General features: G+C 39.7%; 1 protein-coding gene across 4 annotated transcripts in view; it reads right to left on the bottom strand.

The window, feature by feature from the left end:
* Positions 1–397: 397 nt before the first annotated feature.
* The window catches only part of lancl2 (LanC lantibiotic synthetase component C-like 2 (bacterial)), a 59,100-nt gene continuing 39,793 nt past the window's right edge, over positions 398–19,704 (bottom strand). Inside the window, exons 5-12 of one of the 4 annotated variants that reach the window (XR_014085244.1) lie at positions 19,299–19,446; positions 12,258–12,404; positions 11,102–11,284; positions 7,180–7,356; positions 7,021–7,093; positions 5,473–5,772; positions 5,277–5,362; positions 398–732 (exon numbers count right to left, since the gene is read on the bottom strand). Coding sequence is in view for 1 of the 4 variants with exons in the window: in XM_081601336.1 (XP_081457462.1) it covers positions 5,696–5,772; positions 7,021–7,093; positions 7,180–7,356; positions 11,102–11,284; positions 12,258–12,404; positions 19,299–19,446 (805 nt within the window). In the remaining 3 variants the exon portion in view is untranslated. Of the gene's footprint in view, positions 733–1,937; positions 5,773–7,020; positions 7,094–7,179; positions 7,357–11,101; positions 11,285–12,257; positions 12,405–19,298; positions 19,447–19,704 lie in introns of those variants that run through there. The other 3 variants (XR_014085243.1, XR_014085242.1, XM_081601336.1) reach the window with 3 other exon arrangements.

The raw sequence follows: 19,704 nt of genomic DNA, 5'->3' as shown, positions 1-19,704 counted from the left end.
GATCCACGCCTCATGGGCCATAGCTTCCTCACCGTTAGTTTGGTCGGGTCCTTCTGTCAGGAGGCGGTGTGGTGGTAGGTGAGGAGATGACGCTTAGGCCCAGGTTGTGACGGAAAATGATGAATTTAATGACAAGAACTCAACAAGGAACAACAGGGAAACAGCACGAGGAAAAACTGGCAGCACGTAGACAGGTGACATCAATCGACATTCAGTTGACAAGGACCCGACGAAGAACACAGACAACAGGGGAGACTAAATACACACGGGGCAATCACGGGAACGAGACACACCTGGGAGACAATCAACGGGGAAAGACGCAGAGACAGGACTAACAGGGAACAGAATCACACAGAAACTAGAAAATAAACACATAGAAACACGGATCATGACACAACGAACATTAAACAGCAAACCAATAAATCAGGATCAAGGCAGCACAGTAAAAATATAGTATGAATGAACTATGATGAGAAAACAAGTAAAACTGCTTTCTAAGTAAAATGTAATAATAGTAATAAAATCTAATCATATCAGTCTCTCTATAGCAAGACCTATCAACGTCAAATCAGTTTCTGCGTGTGTCCAGATGTTGAGCCGGCGCAGCTCGATGGGAAACCCCGACAGGCCCGCGAGGCTTCAGTGGCGTTTCAGCTGTAAATTGGTCCACCAGTCGTGGAAGGCGCCCACAGTCTCACATCCTGGCACACCCAGAAAGGATTGGACTTCATTCTGCAACAGAAAAATCACAACAAAAAGCGAAATCAATGGATTATATAAAGAACTTTAAAGTGAAGAAAAGCATATATTTTTGTCACTAGATACTAGTACTGCTCTTAAACTCTGGAAAGCTGGAGTTCCACGGTCGTCTTTTGGTTCTGGGAAACCATCTGATAGGCAGGTGAGGTTCTATTGGTACCGCTGCCCTTCTCTATGTTGGAGGTGATGCACTGAACAGCCAAGGACCTCAGGCAGGGAACACAGCAGCATCCACAGGTGATGAGGAGAGCAAGAAAGATTCTTTAAGATTGTGCATCATCATAATGTTTTTTCTTTAAAAAAAAAAAAAAAGGCTGCTCATTGAAGCTGAAGATCAGGGTTTTTTTTTTAATATACTAAGCCAATAGAGGATCAATATATCAATAACATCTGTTATTTAAGTTATCCTCTTAATAATAGTTAAAGAAATGCTTAAATTAAGTAACACATTTCAACCTTCAAAAATAGCATTGCTTGTTTTAAGTGTTGCCATATTCATAGGATGTTACGGCCCTGGGCCTTAAGGGCTGGGCTGCAGGTGTTGCTTTTGTCTGTCCTTGTGCTCCTCCCCTTTACAGGTGCTGCTGATCAGGTTGATTGGGAGTGCAGAGTACTTAAACCTGGCTGTCTCCATCTTCTGGGTCACCTTCAGCGTCCACTCTGCCGCTTGACGCTTGTGGTGGTTTGTTGCCAGGCAGCAGCTCCCCTCCTTTTTGCACATTTGCGTTTGTCTTTGTTTTGGCACTTCAACACTTCCATATGCACTCATACAACACATCCAAGCATTTGCATTACAACACTGATATCCACAATCCATTGCTGTTTTTAATAAATATTCATTTTTCTACACTTTAACCCCTGCATGGTCTCCCGTTTTGTTATGACATTGAGCCAGTCGTAACAATTGGGGGCTCGTCTGGGACAAAAAGTATCGATCGATAGATCGATAGATAACATTTCATTGGAGAAATGTGATGAGCTATATTTTTGTACATATGTTGTGGCAGTTCTGTGATCATGTCAAGCAGCAACTTATATTAAAAAGTGTTTTATTTCCGTTTGAAGGCTGCACGCTTCCATGGAAGGACAACAAAAAAAAATCGCTCTTATAAACATGTAATTACTAAAATCACAATACTTTGTAACCCTCTGAAAAATGAACCAATTTAAATAAAGAAATCCCTCATCACTTTTAAATTTCAATAATCAGAATACCGAAATTGTTTCCGTTGTTTTAAAACAGGGATGTCAAACTCAATTTCACCGAGGGCCACTTCAGCATATTGACCACCCTCAACGGGCCACATTGACGGTACAAATCAGAAGTGCCCAGGTGCAGTCCTTCAGACTGCAACTTTTAGATGCATCCCTGCTAAATCACACCCCAGACAAAAGGTTGACTTGCCTCATCAGTAGCAACTCAGTTCTGTAGAGGCTTATAATGAGTCAATGATCCAGGTGTGTTAGAAAAGGAACACATCTAAAGTTGCAGATGGTAGCTCTGGAAAACTAGACTTGGGCAGCCCTAGCATAAATGTATGAAAATACAATTTTAAAAATAAATTAAACAACACCTCATATTGTTAAATAACGCTTTGGAGCGTCTGGTTAGGAAGCGCATTCAAAACCTTTGGTTGAAATGGCGCGTTAAATTCAAGTCTCCATTACAGACTAGATAAAACTAAAGAGAATGCAACGTTGTGTTAATCCATTTGAGGAGCCGGTGTTATAGATCAACGGGCGGCAAAATCAACTGGTGGTGGCAGCTGGAAAAGACTGATGTTTCTGTGGGCGTGGCTTTTTAGGACCCCTTTACCGAACCAGGAAGTAAACAATGCGATAAGCTTAAAGAACTACAAATCTTTTCAAAAATACTATCCGATTCCGTAAAACAACCATTAAGATCTCGGGAATAACTAATTAGAAAGACTTTATTGGTATAATATGGTATGTTGCCTTTTTTTAAGTTCATCTTCAAAACCATCAAAACATGTAAATTACGCAGACCTTGTTCTGACTTATGTGTTGCGTCAGAGGTTGAAACTCGTCAAAGGAAGATTGAAATAGATCTCAAAGCAAAGATTAATCCCTGAAAGCCGACATAAATGTTAAAGAGCCTTGGGATTAAAAATGAAATGTTTAAAAAGATCGACTGGCCGTGTAGTTTTTCCACACATTCCTAATATTGTGGTATTTCAAATAGGTATCCACAGAAACTATAGCAAAAAAATAGCAAAACTATAGCAAAATTATTTTATACACAGAGAAAGATGGCTTGACAATGAGTAATAACGGCTATCTAACACTTAAATGCTGTTGTTATTAGTGTCTTAAGGATATAATTAGTATACGTGACTTTTTCAATCAGGTTTCCCGAGGCAAAATCACACCGGAAGTAAAGATACACCTCTTCGAGTTATGGCAGCCATTGTCTGACGTCACTGTGAAAAGGGTCTATAATCTTAGAAAGTGCAGTTGTATTTCTATCGGAACTATGCAAAAGCAGCAGGAAGCGGTAGATAACCCGTTGGTCGCTTGTGTTCTTTCTATTTATCCCTCTCTCCACTATCTGCTTTCAGGCTTCCAGTTTCAGATTTGCTATATGAATGGAAATATGTAAATAAACATCACTTCTGATTAATGTTGATTGTGACTCCTGAATTTCCTTAAACTCAACATCCATTGTTGATTATTCTAGTATTTGTGCATTCAGGCTGAAACAAAAGAAGGAACTGGAATCCTGGAAGGACTCAAGTTTGGGAGCTTAACTTCTCCTGACTTCAAAAACCCCATAGTCAGAGCAATGGTGCGTCTGGACATCACTACATATAAAGTGATTAAATCCTAACCATCATTGTAAAAAAACAAAACAAACAAAAAAAATAAACAAGGTAAGACTGATCATTTCATGCATAGATGTACTTGATGTTTGTTTTGTTTTTTAGAAGCATATGGATATGAGGCATATGTTGGAGCATAACGCAATATGAAATAATTTTGTTTTAGATGTTTACAGACATCTAAAACAAAATAGGAAGAATATAAATAAAGAAGTTTGAATATCTCAAAACAATCGATTTATCTCAAGGCATACTTTTTTATATATCAAGACAGTGAAGCTGTGTGTCATTGTTTATCTCATTATGTCTAGACAAAAATATATCATAGACGCATCAGTTAAGTGTGTGTATGACCAATTATACAAAATATCAAACTTCACAAACGAAATCCAAAACTTTACATGTCTAATGCAACTTTAAAAAAAAAAAAGTTAACCAACACATTAAGCTTAGGAGAGAAGTGTGAGAAGTGTGAATTTCCCCAATGCAATGAGATTCCTCTTAAAATCTCAGCATTTAATGCACATTCAAGTTCTATCAGGATTTGTGCAGCTGCATGTTTTCACACTGCAAACCAAGACACCAAAGTTGCTCAAGTGCAGACTGATCTGGTAGGTAGCTCCTGAAACCAATTAAGTGAATAGTTACCAAATCAATTAGCCACAAGTGGAAGCTAGAGGAATACAGCGTAAAGTTATTTCTGCTTTTCTTATTTGGCTCCAAAGATCTAAGATGCTTTTCAGCACTTCATGTAAAACTGGTCTAATCATTATGGTGGGATCAAATCCACAAGTTGAATTCCTCACAAATATAACGTTTGGTGTTCATTGTATTTATCTTGATAAATACAATGAATTTCTATTAATATGAACTTTAGGGAATAAGACAAATCTATTACAGACTTAGAGATGTATCAATCAATCAGCGATTAGAACTGGCCATATTTTTCCTAACCAACTTTATTTATGATTGGACATGTATTCATTAAAAATAAGATATCCTCACATTGTCATTCCATAACCCCATCAGCAAGGAATTTGATGCACTTTTTGTTAAATAACAATGATAAAGCAGAGCATAATAACTACTGCATAATCTAATTCATTCATCTTTGTCATGTTCCATACTTTTGTCTTCTTTTTTTGCATTATAGTCCTTAGGAAAAATATCTGAATCTGACTAAATTGGAATTGGTCAGACCTCAAGGAAAACTGGAGTCTGCCCTGAAATAACGACATGTTTTGTTTTTCAGAAGCATATTGATATGAGGCAGATATTGGAGCATTCTGAAGTTCCTCCCAGCTGTGTGACATTAAACACTGTGTCAGAGCTGCAACAGCAGCTTACATTGAAACACCACCGAGGTGCAGTCAGGCTGCAGACATACCAAACAAGAAAAAGCTTCAAATGATATCCAGCCACTCTTCAGCCTGGCATGATGGGGAACTAGTTCCCACCGCAGGATCAGAGCAGCATGCACAGGAAAAAGCACTCGCATTGATTCTTCAATCCACATATATTGTTTACAATTATGAAATCAAAGATGACACTTTAGCACATTTTGACACACATGGAGAACTGAATGGATCCTTTTAAACACTACAAACAGAACATGAGACACCAAGTGCTGCAATAATGAACATGCAGAGACATTTTAACACCAGAACAGTATCACACCTCATTCTCTGTGCGATGGGGGAGAGGTGGGATGGGGTGGAGAAGGCTCTGTCAGATGACAATGAATCGTTCTGAGTGAGAAGGTTCTTCATGGAGTCCAAAACACCACCGGATGAAAGGGAAGAGCGACATACAGGTTTTCAGAATCCTTCCTGTTGCTGATCCACAGAATAATAATCTGTAACAGGAAACCCACCTTCTATACCCTTTCCTCCCCCCGAAACCCCTGCCTCCTCCTAAGCAACAACATTCATCATGCTGTTAAAACCAGAAACAAACTGATTTCACTGAAATTCAGCTGCCAGCAGGACTGTTCTGTCCAAAGCAACAACAAAGTTGTCCAAATACTGACACCTCCCTGATCACGCCATCCCCATCTCCTGCTGTCCCCCCGATCCTCAGCCTCATCAGTTGGAGGGTTAAAGCTCAAAGGCAGGGAAGCTGGAGGCTTCAGGGTTGGCCATCTCTGACAGATAGTGGATGGTTCCTGCCATACCTGAGAAAAGAAACGCATCATCATCATCATCATCATCATCATCATCACTTCTCACTCTGCTTATAAGCAGTGAAGTTCCACCTGTCTTCACATCTCGCCCAGAGTTCTTCCTGTCATTGTATCTGATCAGAAAAGAACAATCTGGACAAATCACTACTGCATAATTACAGGTCAATCTCTGAACTTACGTTCATCAGCAAAATTATTGAAGGAGCAGTGCTCAGTAGAAAACAGGTGAGCCGGTCAGACTGCTGATGCATTGAGGTGTTAAGGAAACAAGTTGCTTTGGCATGTCTACATTGTTGACGAGCCAAAGCAAGATCAGTTTGCTGGCTAATCAGCCAGAGTAAATCCATGACCATTAAAGCAAGTTATTGGTACTCTTGGCAGTGTTGGGAGTCTCTAAGTCCTGCTGAAAAATGAAATACCCAAATCCATAAAGACTGTGGGCAGTCTCTAAGTGCACTAACACTCCCTGGTAGGTGGCTGTAGACTGCCAGAAATGTAACAAAGTTACTGATCTGTAGCCAAGAAGCTCATTGTCTCTCTCAGGAAACATGAAGCACCCTAACACACTGTCCATCTGGTTGGTTTATGCAAGAGTTACTCCCTGACAACTGATCCTATTGAAAAACAAGTAAGAGTGACATATCACATGGTCTGGGTAGGGATTTCATTTTACAGGCAGGACTTTTCCTGCTCTGTTACCTTTTCAGTACTGAAGTTCAGGCAAACTGAAAGGCAGCGGCTATTGAGGCAGCTGGCTAACTGGACTTTGTTGGATCAGAAAAGTAAAATAGACCAAGTGTCTATGACAGTGGTTAGGAAAACATGATCCTGCAGGGATTCCCCCAGAAACCCTGCTGAGAATGCTGGTAGGGGCACCAGGAGAGTCCACCAGTGGCCCACCACATTTATATGATTTAAAATTTTAAAAGTTACAAAAATTCAGAGGAGCAGGCATCATAATTTCAAAATAATAGCATGAGGCCAACGAGCAGGTGCAGCGATGGAGCAATTGATGCCAGCCTCCTTACACACAGTTCAACGAGTTAACTATAAACTTATAATCCATCTTTACTTGTTTATAAAAAAACTATTTAAACCACACTTGGCTTGATCAGGGGGCAAGTAAAGCCTGGTGGCCCATCAGGTTAATAGTACACTGGGGGAAACTTGATCCTGGCCCTGGAGGAACAACACCAAAGCAGTTTGTGAGGTAAAAACACAAGTAGATAGATGTTGTACCTTCAAACAAAGAGTATGGTCTGTCTGGGATGCGACAGCCATGAGTCCCATAGTCCAAGCACCACTCAGCAAACTGGAAAAAAAGCAATCACACCACCAGGTCAAGAGCCGGTCCAAACCCAGTCACCATGGTGAAGCTTAGCTAAGTTCCTGCCTTACCTTGCATGCTCGATACATATACTTTTTCTCCTGTGTGAGCTTATATAGGGTTAAGAAGGCATAGCCATTGCCAGCGGTCCCATGGCAGATACCGTAGCCTTTCCTTAGCAAGCCCCGCTGCCAGATGACCTCAGCACAGTCTACTGCATCCTTCAGGTATTTCTCCTCTTTGAACATCTGCAGGACACAGTCAGGGAGAAGGAACAGGAGTTCATCCTGAATCATCAGACAGACTTGGTTTCTTGTAATTCTGATTATGGTTGATAGGTAATAAAAACCAAACATTCAGTGTTTCACAAAATTAGAATACTGTGAAAAAGGTTTCCTCTGCAGTCCTAAACAGTGATCCTGAGATGATGAGGAAAGAATGGCAGCGTTAAAAACTCAGGATTCTGTCAAAGGATTTTTTACTGTTTTTGCATGTTTGCTGTACAAAACACAGCAGGTAACAGTCAGAAATAATATTAATTTTAAACTTGAAAGTAAAAGCTTCAATGTGGTAGGAACAATATGTGAAAGATGTATGGGTCTGCATCTTTTCTTGGTTTCAGTTTTTGTCTTATGATAGTTATCTTATCACCCAGCTTTACACACACTGTCCTCAGAGCTGCTTTACGTCATATAGACTGTGGGATCGGAGGTGTCCGGACCCCCCAATCTCGGAAAAGTCTAGAATTGTCCCCCACAAAGACATCATGAAAGAAACCCTTGTATTTAAACAATATTAATATAAAAAAGGCAATAGAAACAAAGAACAAAGTAAGTCTGCCATTCATCTAAGAAAAAAAATAATGCAAAATTTTTAGGTTCCCCCCACTTTAGTTAGAACAATGGTTCAGTCCAAAGTATAGGTGGAGCGACAGCAGCGCTGAATGGCACAGGCTCCGTTGGAGCCGGTGAAGTGAGGACAGCTGTTGCTGTAGCTCTGTTGCTGTAGCTCTGCTGCACTAACAAAAAAACCCTCCAGTAAGTAAATACTTAAAACAAAAGACATGTAACACGTTTTATTTATTTTCACTGCTCAATAGAAAGAAGCACATTAACAAAAATCAGACTGCAGTTTGTTACTTAATTACTTTGGTTGAATTACATATGATAAACTACCTTGTTATGCCTTGGAAATCAAAACTAGCTAAACTGTTACATTGCTTTTGTAGACTTAGCTCCTTTTTCTGTCGAAGGTAGCCAATATTTCATTTATATTTAGCTCTCTAAATATAATATAATATAATATAATATAATATAATATAATATAATATAATATAATATAAGAGTTTGAAACGGGAGGTAGGGGCTTAGCATTACCACTAGCCGACAGCTCTGTATGGGAACCGAGAGCAGAGGGGCAAACAAAATAAAGTATGCCTTTACTTCTTACCATCTTCAACGTTGAGCCTTTAAAACCACAAAATAAAATCTGAATATTTTTCTAGAAAACTCTGGTGCTGACCTTTAAATTTAAGTTATACTTCCCAAATATTCAATTTCTACATATTTATAGGTTCTCAGCCATCCAGGACATGAACCTCCCTCATATCTGCCCCCCATGGCCCCCCAAAGTAAAAAATAAAAGTTTAAAGCAACTTCAGTTATCATTTACATAACACATGACTTTTATTGACTGCAATAAATCAATATGTATGAGGAATTTTATTAAGTGGAGTTACTTATTAAAACTTGTTTTTATTAATAGTCTTAAATTTTTGTAAAGATATAGTAGAGATTAGATTGGTGACGTTGAACCAAACTCATATCTAAGCAACATTTGAATCTTAGTTTGACTTCTATGGGTCTCAGCAGGTTGTTTACTGAGAAAAACACTTTTGTTATTCATTGCTACTTACTAGTTATTTTTGGTGGTGCAGCTTGAACACACACACAAAAAATTTAAGCCACATTTTATGTTACATTTTATGTAACTTTGCCGACACCCCCAAAATTGCTCTTAAAAAATTTCCCTGTTTATGGTCCCCCCCAATAATGAGATGGGATTTACGCCCTTGAGCCTAATGATTCTTTTCTCCCCATGTGTCTGCTTATCTCCCTCCTAAAAACCCAGGTGACCAAGCTGGTAATTCTGAGTCACGGTCTTTTGGAGCCACCTTTCTGTTAACAGGAAACTGTTTCTCTCCCCTGCTGCTCTATGCTTTATCAGAATCATACTGGATTCCTTGACAACTTCCAGTCAGTTGAATTGTGCAGAAATAACCTTGTCTGCCATGATTCTATAAACCTGGATTTGTCTTGACAGAAAACCTGCTGAGCCTGGTGGTCTGTGCGCCAGGGCAGTCCACCTGCTGCCCACTGTGTTTTAGTAAAAATGTTAAGTTGACAGGGAATCATATCATCAGTGAACATATGATGTTGTTCACACAATGAAATGAATACACAAATGTTTGGGAACTAATCATTCCACTTCCGATTCATAATTACAGTTTGTTATTAAATCATACTGGTGCCAACAACAGCTGCTAAAGTGGCTTCAATCCTGCACATAGTAAAACAAAAGCTGGAGCTGTGCTGATGTAGCAGGCGAAGCATTCTGGGAAATATGGTCTCCTATTGAGCGTTTCCCTCTGTTCTGTGCTGGACAACGCTTCACATTAGTGGACGGTGTGAGACTGCCAGAACAGACCAACAAGCAGACAGCAGCCTGCAGAGCACTCCTGATAACAGGCTCAGTCTACAGTCAGACAGAACTCAGTCTCAGCTGTAAAAGTGCCTGATGAAGCTTCAGAAGTTAAAATTAATGAAATGACGCTGCATGCAACACTGTTCTTACAGAGCAATGAGGAGTCAGGGTGCTTGCGATGGACCTTACCAAGCTATGCCCAGAAACGCCCCTCGACAGTCCCATGTGACTGCATTGCTCACAAACGAAGCCTCGCAGGACTTAGTTTCTATGTCTAAACATGGCATATTTCATTTCAACTGACTCTCTACAGAGTATTTCTGAATCGATTAGTGTTGGATTTCTGCCGGATTTTCAAAAAATATCAGCGACGACAATGGACAGAGGAACCAACAAGTTCATATCATCTTTTTTGGACGACATCAAGGTGTTTGAGCCACGGGATGCCTCCAACATTGTGCGAGTCACAGCTAAATGCTACCGATCGATGAGGAAAACAGTAGATCCTCACACCCTCAGCATAAATATAGCTGAACAAGATCACTGATGCCTACTGTTCTTGTAAGATAAGTCGGGCATTCATGGTTTAGAGAGTTACTTTTGAAATGACTGATTTCTGTTGTTTGCAAATGTATCAGTGTGCCTAGACCTGATACTCGGTACTCGGTGCTAGCGTGGCTAACACGATTACAGTTTAGTAAAAGGCCTTTTCAGGTGAAATAAAATCTTTAATGTATGTCAGATACGGTACACATTGCATATTGATCTGTTCAGCTAACGTAAAGCTGTAACAGACAGGCTTCAGGTTGTAGAAGTTGTATCGGTACTGACATTATGCTGTACTTGGCTAAAAGGTTTTCATAATGGATGTGTTTATTATTGACTTAATTTTTTTCATTCACTAAACACAAAGAAAGCAAAGCAATAATACTTACGCCAGCAGACAATCCTTTGTTCTTATTGATCCTACGACGGTTGAGCTGCAAATGCGGTCGTGCACAAGCTTTAATCCAACCAAGCAAGGCTTTCCGTTTCAGATTTTGGAAATCTGTGAATTTTAGTTCCACAAACACGATCAGGATACCTGACATCGCCTGTACAGATACCCCACTGAGGGAGAACCATTTTCTTTCGAGTCCTGACGCAAAAACTTTCTGTGGTAGTCCACAATGTACATTATCATGAGTTTGTGAGCCGGTAACCCATGTGATAACTGCGCTGTGACGTAAAATGGGCATTAGCCAATGAAAGGCGGACCCTGTGGTAAGGTCCATAGACAGAGCGGCTCACCTTGTAGGCCATAATGAGCATGTGGATGACACCCGGAGCTCCGTGACACCAGTGTACCAGCCGGTCACTCTCGTTGCTTAGCGACGATGGGAAGTTCCCGGATCGAAACCTCTTGTGGCGGACGTAGTCAATGCTGGGGCGGACCAGCTCCACCAGCATGGTTGAGTGGAGCCTGGCTCCGGGCTGGACAGAGAAACACTCAAATCACTGCTCATCTATCTCCATGGTTACACAGGAAGATAACAGAACGGGAACTTGTAATGGCAGATATAGACCTAATTGACTTGTGAAACCTAAAGTTATGGGAAATGTGTCCTCCTGTTACCCATTTCTAAAATGTGCCTTTGCTAAGGGAACTTTCTAAAAACTAGTAAAATATTAATTTAATCAAAAACATAAAATAAGCTCACCATAAAGGAAATTATGTATCATTCTACTGAGGGAAAAGCAGCCATTCAGCAAGACCTGGGCAATGGCCATTATGGATTAGTTGTAAATGTTCAAGCAAACCCATTAAATATTTACATCATATTGTGAAAGTGTGATAGTTTTGATAAATACAAATTACTTCACGTGAAGAAATTATCTTTTAATCCTTCAGATGTTGCATATAGACCATATTATTATGAATCAAATTAAGCAAGATTATGATTTCTGTTAATGTTCCAAAAATGTCTCAAACTCTTATAAATAAAAATATTTGGCAAGCAGTTTGTGGTAGTGGTTCTATGAAATGCCTACTGTAATATTTGTGCACTGATTTGTTGAAAAAGCAAAACAAGATTAAAAAGGTTTTGTCAAAGTCCTAATGAGTCTTTTCAACATGTGATTATTTACCATTACTGTTCCCCTCTTCCGACTTCCAATAAAACCAGAAGTCCCTTCAGCAGACTAGAATGCATCAGGACCAGTACTTCAGAGAATTCTCAGAGCTTTACTAACAGACTAAAGTTTCTGATTAACCAAGAACAATACTACTGGTTCATTCAAACAATATGGAAATGGTCTCAATGTCTAACTCCCTTCACTAAACTACACCTGACCTGTTGACTTGTGAGCAGGTCAACTACTTTCAGATTTTACCTTATAATTTATAGATTTTTTGAAAGTGTACAACTGAACCAGCTGAGCAGCTATGGTTGGGGGTTTCTCCTACCTGCATCAGAATGTAAAAGATGCCAGTAAGACCATGGGCAGCACCAACATACTGCTTCTTATGCCATTCATAGAGGAGAGGGCAGCGATCCGTCTTCTTCTCCTCAACTGACATGTTCTTTCCTGATTCCACGATGGCCGTCACCACCTACAGTTAGGAGACGATGGACAATCAAAGCAATGAGCCAAGTATATCTCATCCACACGCATTGTGTATATATATATTAGAGTTGTGCCGATCAGGTTTTTTTCTGCCGATACCGATCACCCAGGAGGGCCGATCACCGATACCGATCACATAATTATTATCTTTTTAATCATAAGCACTACGTGGAATAAGGAACCATGAATTCACCTTAATTTAGATAAAAGCTTTTAAATAGCTTTTTCCAAGAAAAAAACAAAATAAAACAGGCATTGTGTAAATTGTACTGCTATCAATAATACTATCTTTAACAGACTGAAAACATATGAAGGCTCTGAAGAGGCGAAATAATGCAAAAAATCAAAATAAAACCTCTCAACATTGCCAAAAGATTCAAGTATAAAACTTAACATTCAAAGGCAAATACAGGATCCATTACAATAAACAATCATGAGTTACTGAATGAAAACTTCCTGATAGCATGGCAGCTAGCTGATTACTGCTAGTCCTGATTGGCTGTTTCTGACTGAGCGGAGTAATTATGCAGAACTGGGAGGAGATCGATTCTTTTTTCAGAGATTATCTGTCTCATGTTAGGACAGCGAAAGTTTTAATACGTATGTAAAATTATTTTTTTTAAGTTAGATGCTGCAGCTTTAAGCAGAGGTTCGGTGTGAGAGTCACTACCAGGTGGAGCAGAAGCGGCGTTCCGTCTGTGAAATATTACTACCTGTATCGCGTAGCAGCGGTTCAACACCGAGAGCAGAACCAGCGTCTTACACCGCAGCTCGAAGACTTAAATAGTTTTGCGGGTTATTTGTTTAGCTTTCTGACCATCATGCTAATCCGGGTGAGTGTTTGTAGCTGTGCGCTGCTTTACCTGCTATCTGATCGTCATTTTTACTGCAGGGAGCCTTGATGTAGCCAAACTCCGTCAAGTATGCCATTGTTCTTATGCCATATTAGATTCGTCATGTTGATGCATTTTGACGTGCTTCACCCCACGTGCTTCAATTTTCCGTCGCAGCACGGAAACTTCCCCAGTCACTCAGTGCTCTATAGTTACACATCGCTTAGTATTTGTTGCTGCGCGCTTGCACAGTGTGAAGGAAAGAGGAGACCAGCTGCACAGGCAGGCTGTGAAATGAGAAGCAGGTGATCGGTTTGTGTGATCGGCAACAAGAGACCGTGATCGGCGATCACCGATCATACACATTTTCACTGAAATCGGCCGATTATGATCGATGGCCGATCGATCGGCACATCTCTAGTATATATATATATTGTCGAGAAAAGTCGAGCTCATCCCACTTCCCCATGCTGGAGATTTTAGTTTAATAGTAATAATAAATAAAATTACCTTAGAATTAATTACACAGGTGACATCAAGACCCAACAGTAGAGTCAGACGGTAATAAAATGAATCTGGTTGTGTGTGTTGTTATTGTGTCCTGCAAACTTTGCTTTAATTCTACTTTTTTCTATTTAATCATGAAAAATCATAGTCAGGCAGAAAGAGAGTCATGAAACAGGAAGAGCTGGTTTCCTGAAGAAAAGGGGAAGTTTCTATCTTGCATCAGTCTAAAAATAAGTCAGACCATTCCTTATTTTAAAGCATTAAAGGTTTTTAAAGAATAAAATCTAAACATTTTGAGAGATTGGATAAAACCCAGAGTAAAATACTTAAAATAATGACTTATAATTATGCCAATAATTAATATTGGTTTAACCAGTAGTTGATGTTGGTTTGATTATAAGAATATTTACACTTACTCTCACACTTGTGGAAGTAGTTAAAGGTGAAACAAGTAACTGTAACTTGGTATCAGATAATTAGAATAATGGGTATTCTTGGTTTCTTGTCAGAAGTGTCTGTAATAACTCACATTATGATTATAATAAGAGTAACTAATAAGTTGTGGTTATTATAACATTATAAATGAATGTTAAATCAGAGAAACTAAAAGGTTATAAATGTGATTTTGACATTGAACTTGAAAAAGTGTAAAATGTTGTAACTGTAATTAAAGGTCACTGATGTTGTGTAGGAGGTAGATGGTAGGTGAAAGGTCAGGGGAAAAGAGGAACTGATAGGAGAGCGGAGGTGACCAAGGCCTTATTGCTGAACTTCAACTTTTCTAAGAAAAGAGAACAGACATCAGGACATAACTTCTCCAAGGTGATGGATATGAGATCATCTGTCCAAGCAGTCAGCCAATGAGACAGGCACAGCAACAAAGCTAGCCAATGTAAACGCACCAAAAGGGTGGATAAACCCTTTATAAGGTGGGTGCAAAAGAGGAATCGTTGGTTGGATCCTTCAGGCAGCTTCGAGCCAAGATGGAGATGGACAAAGAACTCTGCAGCTGAAGAAGAGCCGGGACCACAGAACTGGAGACTGTCCTGCACATGGGGACCAACCCGTTAGCCCCGCAACATGTGGCTTCAAATCGCACTTCTCTCAACAGCTGGGTTTAGACCCCCAAAGACAAAGACCAAGGCAAAGATGAAGATAAAGACAAAGATAAAGACAAAGGCAAAGAACAAAGGCAAAGAGGAAGAACTGGTGTGTTCCTTCAGTGGGACCAGGAAGATCGTGAGACGAGGAGAAGGGAGCTACAGAGCTGCAAGACAAGAAGCTGAGGACCGCTACGCACATGAGGAAGTTACCCTGAGGCCCGAGACCTGCCGTTCTAAGTCAGTACTCTTCCTGTACTGGGAACCTCCTGCTGCTGCAACACCTTCTTCATCATCAGGCCAGTTCTGGGGTTCAAAATGCCAAACTCTGTCCGTCTCTCTGAAAGTTTTCCTTTTTTAGTTCTCAGTGTCAGCATTAGGGAAAGATAGTCTAGATTATTGATTTTACTTATTTGATTATTTCTGCTACTGAATTAAGCTGTACTGACCCTTGCAAAATGGCCTTACTAATAAAATAATTAGCATTAAGAAAATCTAAAAGATGTTGTGGACATTCAATTAATGAGTCACCTCAAGTTCTTTGATGGTTGTAAAATAGCTATGAAGTTTGATTCTGGGAGGAAAAAGTAGAAAATGTTTTATAGGTTGCTTTTAGCCAAAACTAAAACAACACCCTTGGGACTCGCCCGAGTCACTAAAACCAACCTGGTTCAGTAACAAGTGCACGTTGTAATAAAGAGAAAGAGCGACCGTTAACAGGTGTGCTCTGTGAAACTAGCTTATTGCAGGCTGCTCAATCTGGCTAATTCACAGGGTGAAAAAGGGTGGGACATCTGGAGGGGGAGGTCGTTAGAAACCAGGCTAGTCTTTCTCGACGCCAGCCTGTTCTGTTCTAGTCGACGCCCGCCCTGTGGCGGGCATGACGTCATGCATTTAAAAGGCTTCCGTATAAAAAAAACACGGCATGAGAAGTGTGCATTTCAGTTCTGTTGGACAGTAGAGACTTCAAACTTTATAAAAGTAGTGTTTTTATATTGATTTTGTTTTATATTTACTTCCAAATAAAACCAGGAATATGATCGATCATTTTCGCCATAGCGTAAAGCGCATTTTACGCACGTTGAGTGCAATCAGTGGATGTTTTATGACCAAAAAGTGAACGAATGCATCATGAAAGCCATTTTTCCGAGTTCCTGCAAACTCACCACATTTCTGAAGCAACCAATCAGAAAGCATTATGATTTGCGATCGGAACAGCAGCGCGGGAGAGAGTTTTGTGGCGGTAGAGAACGGCGCGTAGTTGACATTTCGGATTTAGCTAGTGGTGTTTTGGATTAGATTTTTTTGGAAGTAGTGTTTTGTAGTAGATTTTTCGACCGTACGTGTGTTAGTTAGTGTGCTAGTGTGTGTGTGCAGTGTTTGTAGACGTTTTTTAGTGTGTTTAGTGTGTCAAAATGAGTCGCTACATGACTGCGGAGCAAGCCCTGAAGTACATGTATGAATGTGAAGAGGACGAAGGCGCGCTGCCAGATGGCTCGGACTCGGAGTTTGAGCTTGACGATGAGGTTTGTTTTGTTTTGTTCTTGTTTTATTTCTTTGTTTGGCATGGGATATGTACAGTAAATTATTATAATCGGAGTAGATGCACACGGAACCAGATTACATGCTAATTTCCATCTCTAGGTTGGTGAGCCAAAGGAGTGAAGCCCATGACGCACAAAGACTTCAATGTGGAGATGGCCAGTCAGCTTTGTAGTGTGGACATGGCAGGTGTTCCAAAGAGAAAGGCAGCTGAACACATTCCTGTGCCCATTAGTGCTCAGCAAAATGCCAGAAATGGCAGACTGCAGTGCAGACACTGCCTCCAGGTGAACAATGTCAGGAAGGACACTCCCTGGAAATGTGAGGGCTGTGATGTGCCACTGTGCCTTCTGATGGACAGAAACTGCTTTGCACAATGGCACAAGTAATTTGTTTGTCTTGTGGCACCCATTTTGTAAATATTGTAAATAGTTGAAAGTGGAGGGGGGGGAGGGTTGAGACATTGTGATGTTGGAGAAAATTTGTGATGGAAATATTGACATATTTTGTAAATAGTTGTAAAAAAACGCCTGGGAAATTACCCACAATATGGTGAAAATATGACTACTAATTTGTTTTTTACTAAGTTTGTACAAAAATTCTTCAAATTTACCTAAAAAATGTTCATGTTAGACTGTAAAAATGGTTTGTTCAATATTTTTTGAGTTTTATAGTAAAAATATCAATATTTTTTCTACTCGGATTTTGTTTCTGTGTGTGTTTTTTGCTCCAATGTGATAATAAATTTTGTCAAAAGGAAACAAACACTGTAAAATCACAAAGTTTAGGATGTTCTGAAAATAATGATACCAAACAAGGTAAGGTAAATAGTTTTTAAGGTGAAAATATAAGGGTAAATTCAAAATTAGACCAAAACGGCCATTTAGACCCAAGACTAGAATGGGTTTTAAAAAGAGTTTACTCAGTTCTGAACAGGGTAAAATCCCATCAGATTTAGAAAACTCAAATTACCCGTTAGATGGAGAGCTGGCTGCACATCTCCCTCCTCTGAGAAGGGGAAGTAGAGTGAGAGAGAAGGGGAGGGAGGTGCTGCGCAATAACAAGTATATATATATATAGATATATATATAAATATATATATATATAAAAGCTGGGTAGCCCTTGAATTGCTACAGAATAAAGCTGTATTTTCTTCAGCCCACTGGCTGCAATGTTGACACCTTGACTTAAATTCTGAACATCATGGCATGGAGTGCATCCCAGTTTTCCATGTCTGGCATAAAACCATTCATTTCAGCTTTTAAACTGGTTATATTGGTTCCACTGATGAGTTAAAAGCACATCTTCTGAAGTTGGGATATTTTTCCTCCAACAGTTTCCAGAGGAATCACCTCAAACCAGATGTTGGACTGGATTTTATTTTAATGTCATTTGTGAATGTTAAAGCCTCATTTTCAACAGTGGAGCTATAAAGGTTGAAAAAGGTTATTATTTTGGAAAAAATCTCATCATCAATATTTCCACTAAATAAGAGGCAAAAAAAAAGTCTGTTTGATAAAGGAAAAGCCTCTCAGACTCTGAGTCCGACAGCACCAAACTATTTTTTAAATATTAGACAATTAATTTAATTTCACATAATTATTGCGGTAGAAGCCGCAATAATTATGTGAGTTTTATGTCAAATCCACATGAATTAAATGACAGAAACTAATTTTCTAACTGCATCTTTGACTCATTTTGTCCAGCTGCAGACTGCTAGATTGTCCAATCAGAGTCAGGTATTGTGTAGTTGGTGCTTTTAATCAGTTTTCATTTAAGTAAATTCAAGTCTATGGAACACAAAATGTCACTAAAATCACTGTCCTTCTAAAATCTTTCAGAAAATCGTAAAAATGCACTGAATCGTACCGAATTGTATCGCTCAACAAATATTGTGATACATATCGTATAGTGACCAGAATATCGTATATCGTATCATGAAATTATTGTATCACTACACCCCTACTGAACAGGTGATCAACTCTAAACCACTCACACATTTTTACTCTCTGTCTCCGTCACCCGTTGCCATGGCAACCTCCTGCGCTCCACAAGCCGACCAGAGGTTAAAAAAAACATAACATTCAGTCCGATACGATATTAGGTTTGGAGGCTTAATATTTAATTTGTGATTATTAATAAGTGCTCCCCTCCCCTGAACACAGCAGTGGTTGATTAGTTCATTTTAAACTCCTGCTCTGCTAGGAGTTGGAACCGAAACGCACAGAATTGCGCAACACCTTGTAGAAACAATAATCACTGAGATTATTATTGTTGTTGGGTCATTAATTTGAACACATTTTGTTGATTTTTGTTGTTGTTGTTTAATAAAATTTCTAACATTTTAAGCCAGCCAGAGGAGGATGTGCTGGTCTCAGCAAACTGGCGGCGTTCAGTTTGCCACCTAATGCCGAGATCGACTCAAAATCTTCCACGATCGACATGCTCTGGCAAAGCACGAACAGTTCAAAAACAATATGAAATGGGAAAAAAGTTATTTATTAACTGATTAAGTTGTGTTTTAGATTGTTCTAGAAAAACTAATCAGTCACGGATAATTAGTGGGCGCACTCGCGGCTGCACAGTGAATCCACTGATTCTTTACAGCTGACAGCCGCTCCCCTCTCTTGCAGGTACTGCGTACCCCCACTAAATCTTTTAGGGGTACGCAGTACCCTGCCGTACCCCCTTACTACGGTAGGACCCTTACTGCCGTAGTTAGGCAGTAAGGGTACTTACTGCTATATATATATATATATATATATATATATATGCATGCACCCATACGAGTGAAACACAGACGTGTGGGTGCAAGATAAGTGCAAATCATAACCTCTCCACTACTGTTCTTCAGACTTGATGTTAAGCCATTGACTGTCAGTAGTGAGTGGGGCTCACCTTGGTAATTGTTGCCTCATCCACAGCATCAGCCCCAATTTCTTTATTAACATACAGCAGAGCAAACAAATATCCAGTCCGACCAAACAGTAGTTCATCAGGCATCTCGTTGTCTGGACTGACGACTGAGCGATGCAGCTGGAGGAGCCTGGAGGAGATCCAAATGCTTTGATCAGGGTTAAGCTTTTAATGTGGGACAAAACTATATAAACACAAAATGCCTTCATTTAGTATTAAGCATAGAATATTCACAAAATATTCACTATTTTGACATTTTCACAAGGGCTGTGTGAAATCAGAACCAGCGTTTGCCATTTTGGTGTCCAAAGCGAGATTATGAGCAACTATACCACCTGTCATATATAAAAGTTGAAGAAATACTAATGACTGAATTTTGCAACAAGTT

This window comes from Poecilia reticulata, chromosome 20 (assembly GCF_904066995.2).
Source record: "Poecilia reticulata chromosome 20, P_reticulata-male-v2, whole genome shotgun sequence".
NCBI classification, from domain to species: domain Eukaryota; kingdom Metazoa; phylum Chordata; class Actinopteri; order Cyprinodontiformes; family Poeciliidae; genus Poecilia; species Poecilia reticulata.
Note: the sequence above shows the minus strand (reverse complement) of the source record. Positions and strands in the feature narration are given on the sequence as shown.